This window comes from Cervus elaphus, chromosome 5 (assembly GCF_910594005.1).
Source record: "Cervus elaphus chromosome 5, mCerEla1.1, whole genome shotgun sequence".
NCBI lineage: Eukaryota > Metazoa > Chordata > Mammalia > Artiodactyla > Cervidae > Cervus > Cervus elaphus.
Window position 1 is genome coordinate 133,771,696 of NC_057819.1, and position 14,742 is coordinate 133,786,437.

General features: G+C 44.0%; 1 protein-coding gene across 4 annotated transcripts in view; it reads right to left on the reverse strand.

The window, feature by feature from the left end:
• The window catches only part of CEP112 (centrosomal protein 112), a 301,353-nt gene that overhangs the window by 138,554 nt on the left and 148,057 nt on the right, over nucleotides 1–14,742 (reverse strand). For all 4 annotated transcript variants that reach the window (XM_043905758.1, XM_043905757.1, XM_043905759.1 and 1 more), the window contains one exon: nucleotides 12,686–12,868. In XM_043905758.1, the coding sequence (XP_043761693.1) occupies nucleotides 12,686–12,868 (183 nt within the window). The remainder of the gene's footprint in view (nucleotides 1–12,685; nucleotides 12,869–14,742) is intronic.

Genomic DNA, 14,742 nt, shown 5'->3' on the forward strand with positions numbered 1-14,742 from the left:
TGCTCAGGGAGGCTGAGTACACATCACTGGTGAACAGCAGCGGGATGAAGGCTTTCCCACCAACGGCCTCGCCTGTGATTGCTCTCAGGACCAGGTGCATGGCCGTGAGAGCTCATGGGCTTTGAAGTCACACGGTCTGCGTGCAAGCCCCAGCCCTCCAATGACGCCCCCACACTGCGTGGCCTGTCCTTTCTGTAAAAACTGACATAGTACCTGCATCCTCCAGAAAGCGTCTGAGGCACACAACACTCTACTCAATGCTCTTTCTCAAAATAATGAGACACACGAAAACATAAAACTAGGTCCCGTCCAGTTGAAAATGCTTCTTTCTAGAGAGACATGTCTGTGGAGCTCATCTGCAGGCCCCGAGCACACACCCTTCTGCCCCAGAAGCGGACCTCGGGCCCCGTCCTGCAAGCGCAAGCTCGGAGGCTGAGGCACCAGGGCCGGGGGCGCGGGCAGGAGGACTGAGCGGCACCCCGGCCCGCACGCGGCACTTGCAGGCGGGGGCCCTGGGTCCCCACGAGGACAGGTGTGTCCCGGCGAGGGGCGGCTTCCTCTCCCGGGGCTCCAGAGACCACCTGGGCGCTGCTACCGAGTGCACTGGACCCAGTGCAGGTGAAGCTCCCCCCAACCGCCCCCGTCATAGGCCCTGCGCCACTCCCCCCCTTCACTGGCCCCCAGCCCAGCGATGTCCCAGCGGGACGCGCTCGTCCTATGCCCATTCCTCTCGGGTCTGCTGTCCACGCTCCCCACCGTTAGATCACCCCCTTCCTCCGCGTGATGGACTCCACGTTGAGGAGAGCTATGTGACTAGGAACGACCTCGTGACGAGACAAGGCTGACCGTCCCCTCCCCTCCTGCTGCTCAGATCTCCCATTCTCTGGAGGTTTCCCGTCACCTTCAGGCACGCACAGCCTCCTGACCCGGCCCGAGGCGCGGATCATCAGGGACCCGCTCGGGTAAAGAAATGGGAGACATGGACAGCATGAACCCCAGCAGGGACCAGGGTGGAGGGAGGCCTGCTCAGACTGCTCCGCATGGTAGAAAGCATTTGCAGGCACTGATCACACCACGCCTTCTGTTCGATGGTTTTCCTGTTTTAATCTGCAGAGTGAATCTCTATTCAGTAAAAACGCTCAGTGCACAGGCCGTCTCCCTGAATGTGACCTTTCAGATCACCCCCAGACGCCGTGTCCGCACACTCCAGGCTCTGTCTCCCCGACACGGGGTCAGGGCGCCTCTGTCACTTCACTGTACTTCGCTGGCCTGCTCGAAGCGGCCCTGAGGTCTGTCTGCCAGTTTCCACGCTGGTATTGTTAGTAGTTCCTCGCACACACGGCAGGCATGGCAGGCAGGTTGGCAAGGTTTCCAGAGAGCAGGAAGGAGCCAGGAGGGTAAGGCTCACCTCCCCCAGAGAGGGGCAGCCAAGGGCCCGGAGGGACCCAATTAGCTCACCACCGATAGTGGTGTCATTGGCAGAAGGTGCCCTCGTGGAGACTGTGGGCCAGGCACTGTCCTGGTGACGGGCGTTCCCGTGTCTCTGCCCCACGCAGCCAGGCCCTGTCCTCAGCAGCCCCTCTGTCCTGGGATCCCCTCTGGGCTCCCCACCCCGTCATGAGGATGCACACAGCCCTGTCTGTCCACAGACAGTGAGCAGGGCGCACTGTGGTCAACATGCCCCGTCCACCACAGGGCTGACACGTGGCAGGGGCTCGCAGGTGATATGACTGACCGCGTGGGGTTCCAGACGTGGGGTGTGACCAGCAGAAATGAGAAGTCGGCAACTCAGGCTCACATGCCAGTGGGCGGGCTAGACTGCCATGACCAGCCCCTTTGATGCATGTCCAGGAAGAACTTGATTGCTGCATCCGGGCCCATGCTTTATTTGTTACTCCTATGCCAGTGATGTCTGAATCTGCTTCTGGAATCTCCACCTGCACTTCCAGCTCGTCTGACGCCTCTCCCTCTGGACACTGAAGGTGCAGCTCAAGCCTGGCCTGGCAGTGACACAACCCCAGCTTTTGCTCCCTCCTCATGGTCCTCAGGGTCGACACCTCATCTAGTTAGCTGTGCTGTTCAGTCGCTCAGCCGTGTCCGACTATTTGTGACCCCATGGACTGCAGCACGTCAGGCCTCCCTGTCCCTCACTATCTCCCAGAATTTGCTCAGTTCATCTCCACTGAGTTGGTGATGCTATCTGACCATCTCGGTGCATCTAGTTAGCTACTCGAACCAAAGCCCTAAAGAAACCCTCTTTCCCTCACCCCCAAAGCGTACCCGCCAGCACATCCTCCTGACTCAAGTACACGTGGCACAGACACGCAGGACTCTCCACAACAGCCGCAGTGGCCTTTTAGAAGCAGGGGTCAGATCATGTCACCTACTGCCCCAAAACGTCTGCTTGTCTTCCAATCACGTGGTAGACGTGCTTGTCTTCCAATCACAACATAAATGGGCAACGTTCATGTGGCAAGCCCTCCTCAAGTGTCCACCCCATCCCCGAGGCCTGCACAGAACAGCACTCAAAAGGCCTTTCCATAGGAAATGAGTCAAGGTGAAGTCATAAGGAAATTCCATATACATAATTCTGCCTAATTTTGACAGACAGGAAAACATATGTGGAAGTTAATTTGATTTATATAATATCCAAGTGTCACCATTACAAGTGTTCAAGTCACAGGGTTCCATTTGTCAGTATCAACATGGAACAATGAGATTTCAAAAAGCAATCAGGATAGTCAACAATAATGATTTTCATGAGAAGATTTACTCCACTATTCCTGTTTCTGAAGTGACTTTTTCCTAATTTTAGTTGAAGGATAATTGCTTTACAACACTGCTGGTTTCTGCCATACATCAACATGAATCAGCCACAGGTACACACGTGTCCAGGCTTCCCTGGGGGCTCAGCTGGTAAAGAATCCGCCTGCAATGCAGGAGACCTGGGTTCCATCCCTGCCTTGGGAAGATGCCCTGGAAAAGGGCATGGCAACCCACTCCACTACTCTTGGCTGGAGAATCCCATGGACAGAGGAGCCTGACGGGCTCCAGTCCACAGGGTCGCAGAGAGTCGGACACGACAGAGCGACTGAGCACACTCATACACATGTGCCCTCCTCCGGAGCGTTCTTCCCACCTCCCAGCCCGTCCGGCCCCCTGCACGGCGACAGCGCCAGCTTGCGCTCCCTGGGTCACACAGCAAATCCCCACTGGCTGGCTGTTTCACGTTTGCTTGTGTGTTCTTCTAAGGAGCACCAACGTGATGGCAATAGACTACAATGTCTGCTGCATGTCACTGAACGGGATGGAGAGGTGAACGTGCCTGAGCCCATCCCCTCACTTCTCAAAGCCTGAACCAGCATGACTGGCTTCAAGGGGCCGGGACACGCCACACCCTTGGAGCTCAGGCCTTTTCTCTAACACCAGCTTTGGCAGTAATTTCTGAGTAAACGAAGAACTGATGTTTTCCACCCCCAAGCTTCCTTCACCCTGTGCACACGCCAGTGTCACTTTATCTCGATCTGTTGTGAAATGTGCCCCAAAAGGGAGAACAACGTTTACATGACAAAAATCAGGAAGCATTTGGTGAACACATGCGTTCTGTGTGTTAAATGACATCTTTGCAAATAACAAAGTAAATAAGGTCCCACTTGACCCTAGGGGTCTGGGGTTTGCTTCATTAATAAATACTGACTTATGGAGTAAGCTTAAGATGAATGAATCATCAGTTTAATTTTAACCTTTTTGAGACCTACAACTTTTAAGTCCTTACTGGAAAACTGCCTTGTTTTAAGATGCTAGGCCTGGCTGGACCACTCTCTGTGTTCACTGACAGCTCCTCTGTACCACAGAGTAATAATGTCAGTGGGACACACACACACACACACACGCCCTGAAACCACTGCAGCAGCTGCCCCCACTAACAAGGAAAGAGACCCCAGGTCCAGGCCACATACTTCAGCAAACTTCATTCTCTGAGGACACCATTAACTCATTCTCAAATATTACCTTCAGGCTTTGACTTCACACCCAAGGAAAAACAAATCCAAATGAAAGGGAAAAATAACACACATTTTCAAACCCTGCAGGTCTGTGTACTGTTTCTTTATGATTTCCTGGGGTCTTTCCCCAACATCTTAGGATACAAATATCCAAAAGTACTCGAGAGGTCAGGTAACAGCTTAAAATGATTGCTAGAACAAGTGACGAAAAATAATTTTCACTAAATTTTAATACTTGTTTTGATGGAAAAATATTGCATCAAGTTCCACATTAATCCACCAGTTAGGTCTCAATGAAACCACTTTTTATTATCCTAGTTTCCTTCTAATGACAATATTTTTCAAAGGTTTTCTTTCCATAAATACTAAAGAAATTTGAAAATAGGCTATTATTTTCATGTAACGCTTGCTTCCTCAAACAGGAGTGTACGGTCTCCCCAGCAGAAATATCTGTTCTTTTTCTCAGGGAAAATGCTCAGGCATTAAATAGCCTCTGCGTCACGCGACCAGGTGCTGTTCCAATCAGTCCTGACCGGGGACACAGCGACAATGCAATGAGCTTCAGTCTGCAGCTCTTTGAACGTGTGATGACATCACCATTTAGCCAGTCATTTCCTGCACCCCGCCTTCAACCTCTCCATCACAAAAAATTACCTCAAATATACCAGCAAAGACATCAGGGATGTCTCTTAGAGAACTGGGTCAGAAACCCAAGAATGGCTTTTCCGAGACCTCAAGGAAGAGGAGCGACTCACCCACTGTCCCGCAGTGATTTCACTCACACGGAGGTGAGCAGAGGGAAGGGCAGCACGCTAAAAATAACCCAACGGGAACGAATTTCCCAGGGTGGAATAGCCTTTATCGCTGGAGTATTTTATGTGTTTAAAAAAAAAAAAAAACTCTGAAAAGTTTTCATTTTGACCAAAGTTACTCTAGAATTCAGCTCAAACTGCATCAACATAAATTGCTTTTGAAGATTCTAAACAAAACACGCTTTCTAATTGCTCCTTGTATTTCTATCAGGAAAGTCTCCAGATTTGAACTTCCTAAACCACCTCGACCTCATTTCTTAGAAGGCTTTGACTAGCTGCTGCCATGTAACAGGATCCTTACATGGATTCCTTTATGGAAAAAATGCTAACATTGAAGGCTTTGAGATTTAAAAAGCCACTCTACTGAAAGGTATGAATCATATCTGATATTTCAAATTAGTATGTGCATATAACAGACATTTATCTATAATAAACCATTCACAACCAACCGTATTTCGCCAGAATTAGATGTAAACTCCTAGGCAACTTTTTATAAGGACTGGTAAATCCCACTGAGATGCAAGCCTACTGGATTCTTACACTGGACATACCTTCTTATTGCAGTAATAATGTGGAAACCAAAAGTGAACCCATTTCAAAAACATACTAATTTTTCCATCCTACAAGTTCTAAAATTTGTGGGAAGGATTTCTACTCCAAATAAAATGCTAAGAAATGCACATCTCTTCAGAGTTGTACTTGTCTCTGACGAGAGACATGGTCATGGCTGTGACTTTGGAGAAAGACTGAAACCACTGGCTAAGACCCGACTTGGATTTACATAGCCTGAGTTATGGGTAATCAGTGCTTTAAATCCTGCAACGTACTAAGGACCCAAAATTGAAAACACAGTGGAAGGTAAGCAGGATAAATGGAGTTCAGAGACAGCAAGCTCCTCCACAGCAGTGAGTGGGCAGGGGCCCTGGCTGTGAGCCCAGCGACACTACCAGGCCTGGTGGCTTGGGCGACTCACTGTGCCTTCAGAGTCTGCCCTCATCAGGAAAGGGAAACACATTTTCTGACCCAGGTGACAAGGTCAAAACCACTTCCAAATAGGAAATCTAACCTTCGTGGCGGGCTGGAGGGCTGAATGAGATAAAGCAGTGGGAAGGACCAAGGAGGGAGCTTGGCGCACAGGAAGCACACAATGGGTATTTGTTGATAAGGCTTCTGTTAAAACGCACACAAGCGTAGATTCAGTGTTGTTCCAGGAGGTATGCGGACTAGTTACAACTCTGCAGCCGGTCAAGTGCAGCAAATCACTGAGAGAAATGCAAATGGAGATGCGGGTCTCCGCCCGGAAACAAAGGTCCCAGTGTCTGCCACGCCCGGTGGAGTCACACGACTCTTCCTTTCTCCACATCCAAGCCTCTCCAGAAATCTAAAACCTACCTCGGAAGAGGCTGTGAGATGAAGAGCGAGCACTGAATTAAGGTCAAGAAGTTCTGGTTTGCTAATTCTGTGACCTTGGGCAAGATAACGACCTTGGAACCACACATGTTCTTTACGTATAAAATGAAAATAACTGGCTGCGGCCATCTCTTCAGATGACTTAATCTGAGATGTAGACACTCAGTGAGCTCCTAAGATTCCGTCTGACAGAACACGCCACGAGTACAGACTGTGCTCCCATGAAACCACCCACCTTCACCATCACAGAGCGATCACCTTAGATCTCCCATTGCAAATATCTCTAGCATTTAATTACTATTCTTCAGGAACAATTTATATATTTCTTTAAAAATCCAGTAAGTATAATGAGAACAAAGGACAGATTTTTTTAAAGCAACCATTGTTGATGATATAAAGTCATTAATGCAAAGAGAATACTTTATATGTTATTATTTGGAAGGTTTGTCTTAAAAAGGAATATTCTTTATCTAACAGTGGACCACATGCCATGGAATGTGGTTTCCATGGTAACTGCCACATTTTTAAAAATATGCACAGGATTGAAGATACACTGTGTAACTATGATAAATGGATCATTCTTAGAGAAATCACTTTCCTTGTCTCAACCTGTCTCTGTTTTTTAAGCTTAATATAATTTTCTCCACAATGAAAACCAAGTTGAATGATTTATATAGTTTAATTATAGGTATATATGCTACTTTTGTGCTTTAAGATGAAAATAATTACAGAATTTTAGAATTCATATGAAAAAGAAAGCCGGTGATCTACCAAAAATGTAGCTTTACTTGAAATGGCATCTTTCCCTATTTTCTCCTAATTAAGCACCTAAGAAATAGTATTTTTACACACAGTAACATACACAATAATACATTAGTGCAAAGATCTTATTAGTCCACAGGCAGCACTCTTAGGCTCCTCACCACTGGACATTAATAAAACGAGATCTTCGCGTCAATGCAACTGTTTCCGAATATAAGAAGGACCTTTGCCCTATTTGGAAAATTCTGAATAACCTGAGTTTTTGGTGTCAGAAAAAGAATATATCCCCCACAGGCTTTTAAACATGGTTTAGTTGGGAATACCTCTATTTATATTTTAAACAAGCACCAAAAGTTCCTCGGCTATCTTAAATAAAGCATTTCAATACTACTATATAACTTCATGTAAAAAAAAAAATGGAAAATTTTAGCACGTGGTTTTACCCCAAGTCTACTAAAAAAAAAAGTCTTCTTTTCTTTTTGAAAAATGAAGAGAATTGTTAAAAATGTTTTCCCACCAACGCCTCTGATGCCTGGCATTGGGCATGCCGTCCACCGCAGCAGAGCACACTTGGTACACGATTAAGCTCAGAGTGCCCCGCCCCTACCCCGACACATGCCGTGCGTGTATCAGGGACCAGCACTACGTGTGGGCATGCACGCTGAGCCCTGGGCCCCCTTGAGGTGACTGAACATCCCTGAGGAGAAGAGGGGAGCACAGAAGCGGGGGAGCACGAGCAGCCACAGCCTCGTTACAGGGGTGGGGGGGTTGGTTGACGTAATTCGATTTATCCAAGCAACCAGTCCAGAGTCCAGCCTGACCCAAAGAAATAAAAATATCTACTACCCCGAAACAAAGCAGATGATATCAGTGAAAAAATACTGATATGAAACACGACTTTGGTTATGCAGGTAGGGAGTGAACCATTTTAATGCAGGTACAAACATCCTGTGCTCCCGGACCAAATTACCATTTGATTTATTATTTACTACAGTTTTCCACAGTATCAATTCAGAGGACAAGAGAATCAGATGTAAGGAAGAGAGCAACACCTGGAAATTAACATTAGGGCATTGACTTTTAAAGAATTTTCAATTTCAGCCAAGTTTCTAATTTTAGCACCCTAGCGATCTTTCATAAGGGTTTCTGGAATAGTCATGTAGTGACAGTATAGAAATTTTTAAGCTTGTGACTTAAAATATGCTTTCTTATGATTCATAATATCTACAAAATTGGATCTCTCAAAGCAGCTGTGTTTTTTGATGTTGAAGATAATGACATTATCCATAAATTAAAATGAAAATTTAGCACATTAAAATAAACCTGCTAATTATGTTTTTCCCACTGGGTTTTTTTCTCAAATGTTTTAACACCTACAGAGCACCATCAGTTACACTAGTCAGTACCTTTCATATTAAGCCCTGTATCTTAAATTCCTCTCAGAACTGAGAGCTAGAAAATAATGAACTGGTATGACCTCTTACATTAGATCCTTACGCTTGCACGATTCATCATGTTTTACTCTTCACTTCAGCTTCCAGGCAAGCTCTGAGCTAAAACTTGTACTTAGCTGGAGCATGTTCTTTAAAAGTATGGATTTTCTGATGTGGTTAATATCATTCATTGCTTAAGTATTATTTTCAGCTATATTTCTCCTGTATAAGTATGTGTTTATCATAAAATGCTGCCTCAAATCCTTTTTAAAAGTGCTTGGAATACAAAGAAATTAAAATCAAATGTTTTCAATAGAAAAAGTGCCAGCCCCCTCAAAGCCCAGAGGCCCCATACAGGTGCAACAATAGCGCTCACAACACACGCACTGTTCAAGTCACCCTCAGAGTGATCTTTGAAGAATAACAGCCCGTGCCGAACCCACTGCACACATGCAGCCCGTTTATGAATGACATCTCCTGCTCTGAAGGTCTTTCCTTTTTCCAACGTGTTACACCCTCGGGGACATACCAGACTGAACATCTTAAACAATGGGGGAAGACTGCATTTTAGCAAATGTAAGTATCACGACATAAAGTAGCCCATCGCTGAAGACCAAGGAATTATGAAGATATAATTGTTAAAATTGTCTATTATAAATATCTTTTTCGGAAAAGTTTTTAAAGCAGAAGAGAGAAAGAAGAGGAGATCTAAAGCCCGCACATTTTAGAATCAGCAATAGCACATAGCCGCTTACTAAGTCAATACGGCAAAATCCAGATGTTCCATCTTTTACGCAAAACTGTTCCTCTTACAACCACGGTTCTCAGTTCAGGGAGTCGAGAAAGACATCAGGATGCCAGGGTCGGGCTAGACCCGTTTCATGATGACTGCTCTGCAGTCTACACGTGGTGGCACCCAGCAGCCTCTGTGTCACCCGCACCCCTCTCATGTCCGCACCTCAGCAGCTGTCCCCAGACGGTGACAGCCCCTGGGCGGACCACGAAGCCACTCTGGGACGGTCTCTGTGGGGCTCACGTATACCGTTCACTTAGGCAGCAAACCTCAGAGATCAAGCAATCCTTGAGTGGTTCCGGGTACTAAAAGCACGCCAAGGGATCAAGGAATCTATGTCCTGCTTTTCCTCAATTTCCAGGGGCAAACTGCAGACATTCTTTTACTACACTGCAGTTCAAAAGCAAAACAAGAATTACATGAGGACTACCACATCAGACAAAGGTTTCCTAAGATGATCGCAACAAAACTATGTATCACCTTTATATTAAGAAATACGATGGAATCAGGCAAATCACTCACCAGAGGACCGTCAATAAGTGGGATCTGGCAAGTGAGAAATATTTGCTAATGAGGTTGTGAATTTCTGTATGTCTTGACATCTACTGATGTCCCTCAGGGACATACCAGACTGAACATCTTATACGAAGGGGGAAGACAGTGTGCATTTTAGCAAATGTAAGTATCACAACGTAAACTAGCCCATCACTGAAAACCAAGGAATTATAATAAAAAATATATGCATAGACTAATTAGCTCAATGCACCAAATAAAATGAGAAATGGTTAACTGTCCTTAATGGTATTACTGTATCTTGTCGTTTCTCTATAAAACAGAAATTGCTAGAATAACGACACACTTACAATAACTATACAGCACCTTCACTGAGAGGAGCTCCCGGTTGTCATGGTTCACCTCGAGGCAGATGTCTGTACTTTGTAACACTGGTTTTCTTATTAGTACACAACATATTACATGGTCAAAAGGAGCCAAAAGTGGATTTTTTAACACATTGCCTGCACTCAAGAATCTGATGGATGAAAAGCAGCCGACAAAGTCGCATGCCCCAAACAGATAATCCCCTGGAGCTCTCTCGGTCAAGGTTCCCACTGGTCCTTTTTACAAAATGGCCTCCACAGCTGCCGACCTGAACCGAGCATCCAGCGCCTCCCCAGCCTCAGACAGAACACCGCACCGCCGCCGTCTACAGCAGGCCTGCGGCTCCCGCATCAAACCACTAAGCGGCCATTTTTAAAAGGCATCTGCTATTTCTTAAAAACATATGTCACTTTGGGCTTTTTTTGAAATGTAATTCAGAACCTAAAAGGTATTATACATTAGATTATTTAGACCACAATCATGAAAAGATATAGTTGGAAAATTTAGGACTTACCTGAGGAAACTGAATTAATAGCCCCAATAAATAGCCAAAAATGAATACAAGTTGTTAGCATTTTGGTATATGTGATTAGATTTTTTAAAATATAACTTATTGACAAGAGCTTTTTTAAAAATATGTTCTCTAAAAACAATTTAGTATAGCTTCTGCAGAAAATCATTTTTCATTTTGATCCAGAATGCATTTAGCCTAAGTTTCCATTGCTCCCTCGCATTCCTGGGACAGCAATTCCAATTATTCCAAGAAAGACAGAAAATGTGAGAAATACAGTCATATGTTACAGTGTTTGAGGAGGTCAGATTAGTACTTCAATTAGAAGAAATTCAATTGATGACATTATTATACTCTCCCCATGGCTTAATTGTATATCTAACGATTCCAAAATCTCCCTTTTGTTGTCATTGAATGAACCGCACCCTACACATGGTAGACACGACACACGCAAAACCACAAAGATTCCCTCTAAATTTGGCCTGTTTGTGTCGGCTTTCTAAAACACCACGAAAATAGTTAGAAGTTGGATAAATTAATGTTTTTCAGTGTATCAATTATTCTACCATGCAAACAGACCCTACACTGGCTCAGAAATCAAATACCTTCTCAAAGAGACAATAGTAAGGCTTCACTCATCTTCAAAGGAGACTGTAAGTGTGAAAACATCCTTAATAAACTGCATGACCGACCCTCAAAAGACCAGCATGTGCCTTATGAAGGCTCTAATGAAGTCGGTGCAGAAACACAGCACACGTTGATTTCACAGGAACCACCTGCCTATGCTGGTCCCATGGCTGCTACAATGACTACCTCTTAGTTAACAAAGCCCACAAAACAAATTCACCTAATTTTCCTAGAAATCCATATTATTGACCAAAAAAAAAAAAAAGTCTGTGCCGAGTATATTCATATTGCCTCCATCGTTATCCGAAAGTAAAAGACAACTCAAGGTCAAATGAAAGCGACCAACAACTCCTATTCTTTGCCTCCTGCCTCCCGCCCTGACTCGAGATCCAACACCTTACTTAATCAGTAGAATTTGTACATTCAGATAATTATAAAATTGTTTAAACACATCTTATAACAAATAGGTCTATCTCATTTGCTTAAAAATTATATTATTTGGGGAGGAATGTATCTGAGGAGAAGCTTGTGAGGGGTGTGTATGATATGGTGAGATTTCAATGAGAAAGGGGTATTTAGACCTTGTGGATGATATGGTCTTGTTAGAAGAGAAAATTATCTTTTTATTGTTACCAATTGCTCTTCAATTTTTCTTTAATGAAATTTCACAGCGACCTCCCCAAGAGGACACACTAAAGGCCTTTGATTATATATACCCTAAAGAGTGTGTCCTACCACAAAGAAACACACCCAATAAGATTTTTTTTTTCATCTGAAATTTATAAAGATAATTTTCCATGCTGACAGTGCACATTTCATCCATAAGTTTGAAGAGTCAAATGCTACCACAGCTGGGGGTTATTCTGCCAAATGGCTTCCAACAGGGACTACAGAGATGAGGCTGGGAGGCGTGTGTATGCGCATGTAGGAGAAAGCGACAGACCTGGTGGGAAACAGCCCTTCTCTGGAGGCATTTTTATCAATTATCATCTCAGTAATCTAATCAAATATAGAGTCTAAAGGAAAAAAGCAACACTAGGAAGGAAAAGCAAATATTAAAACAGCTGCTTGATTACCTACAGAGATTAAAACAAAAAGCAAGGAGTGAGGCTGATAACATTTCCTAGGGATTTGCTAAGGCTGAGGGGAGGGGTAAGGGGCAGATACCTTAAAAAAAAATCCATCATGAAAGGAACTGAGACAAGATTATAAAAAAGGGGCCAAGTTATAGCACGCCATGGGATTTTTAATCTGGCTACCTGTGGTTTCTGTAGTTAAAGCCTTATTCATCCCCCCAAAAAGGGGGGTAGGGAGAAAACAACAAAAAATCACATTTATATGTCAGTTTTGCAAATGATCAAATAGCGTGCACCAACAAGAATAATAAGAAAACATGAAACGCTGATGACTGTTTAAAATGGATACCCGTTTTATCAAATATCATTGGTAATTACCTGTGAGTCTCGTTTCTTGAACTCTTGGATTTGATTTTCGTGCTCCATATTGGCAGCGCGGAGCTGATTCTCCAGATTTCCGACTTCCCGTTCGTGGTCTCGGACTAGGCTCTCCTTCTCCGCGTTATGCTGCTGTAATAGGTGCGTCTTCTCCTGTTCATGCTCCAGCTTCAGCTCTACTATCTGATTGGACAATGAGGACAGTTCATCAACAGAACATCCTTGTCGTCATGACAACTCATGGACAGCTTAATTTTTCTCTAATTTGCCCAAGTTGAAAATTTTATTTTTTGCGTCATCATTACCTCACCCTTAAAATACTCTCATTGGGTGTGGGGGTGGATTTTATCTAAATCTCCCAATATTCAAGACGGTTGGGAATATTCAGTAAATCCTTCTGCAATCTGTTGACACAAATGCCTGAATATTGAAAAAAAAAAATTATGTCGAATGCTAGGTATCTCCTCCCCAAGAATTTGGGTATCACTGACCAGCAACGGTTGTAAATGGTTAATAGTCAGTACGCTTTGCTTTTTTGCTTAAATACATACATGTAAAAAGCAGCAATTAAATCGGTCTGTTTTCTTTATGGTTTTCAAATAAAAGATCGAAGCTAAATACGCATCTGGATTATTGTATATACAGTTGTCTTTCTTAAAATAAAATGATAAATCTCAAAGCTCTATTATCTCGTTGTCAGCCACGGGACACCAACACAAACAGATGTGGTGTGCTCCAGGGGGCACCTGCTGCGCCGCCAGCCCGCGCCATGATTTCATAAAAAGCACGCCATTCTCAGGGTGCTTTCCCAGTCCACTCCACGCTGGAGACGGTGACCTTGGCCGGTCTGAGCCGCGCCCCGCTAGACTGAGTGGCAGCCGGAGACCGAGGGCCTGGTCGCCGCAGCTTTGATACTAATCCTCCGGGCCGCACACAATGGCACCCTACCTGGCCCGCACACTATAGCCGGCCAGGCTGCCTTTGAAGCAGGTGCTGAATGGGGACTGCAGGACGCCAGCCTCCCCAGTGAACTCCAGGCCACACAGCTGCACGGAACAGTCACTTGGATTTTTCTTCAGTTTTGGTGGATTTCAGGGGGAATAACTGCTGTTATCGAGAATATGTGGCGTTATATTCGGTGTGAGAATCCATCTTCAAAAAAGCTAACAGTAGGAGCCTGCTCCAAATCGATCTAGTCTCGTGCACTGAGTCACCAGACCACCTTATCTTAAAGCTATAGCATTCATTTCTCCAGGCGTGCAGCCTGCACCACCCTTCAGGAGCTGTTTTCTCTGGAGATTTACCACTCTTGCCCTCTAACTGCAAATTAAGAAACAAAACGCAGATTAAAAGTGCTTTTAAATGTAGGTTTCAAAACGGTTTGGTTATTGTGATTTTCTTTGAGAGTGGGAAAATCAACAATCAATTCCTGACCACTCATTCATTTTTTCTACTATTTAGAAGAAAGTGTCCTAATTCTCGAATACACACACATATCGAATAAGATAGCATATAAAATAATATGGAAATTTTTATTTTGCACCTAAGAACACAGATGCATTCTAGCGAATTTATGTCTTTTTAAAATGACAGATTTTTCTTTCACATTATTCCATTATAGGCAATAAACAAAAATATAAGTGTTCTCCTTATATACTATGCCAAGTGGAACAGTTTTCTGTGATTATTTAAAATAAATGTGCATGGTTGACTCTGTGAGTCACGCAATTACAATGTTAATCCCAACAAAAAAGAGAATTTAAAATTTTATTGACATTACTGCATCATTTTCAGGCAGCCAAGTATATGAATTATTGAGTTGGGATATTTTTAGAATAGTCTTGGACACATTATTATTCCTGCTCAGTATTATACTATCAAGCATTATAATAATGAAATTATATATTTTAGAAGATTTAAACATGTAACAAGGAAATAGAAGGAGCTAAAATGTTCTACTCAGATCTGATTCTCAAAAGTCTCAAAAAAAAATGAAGAGAATGGGTGTGATTTAAAATTGATAGAAAGCAAAATATTTTACGATACTCTAAGGAAAA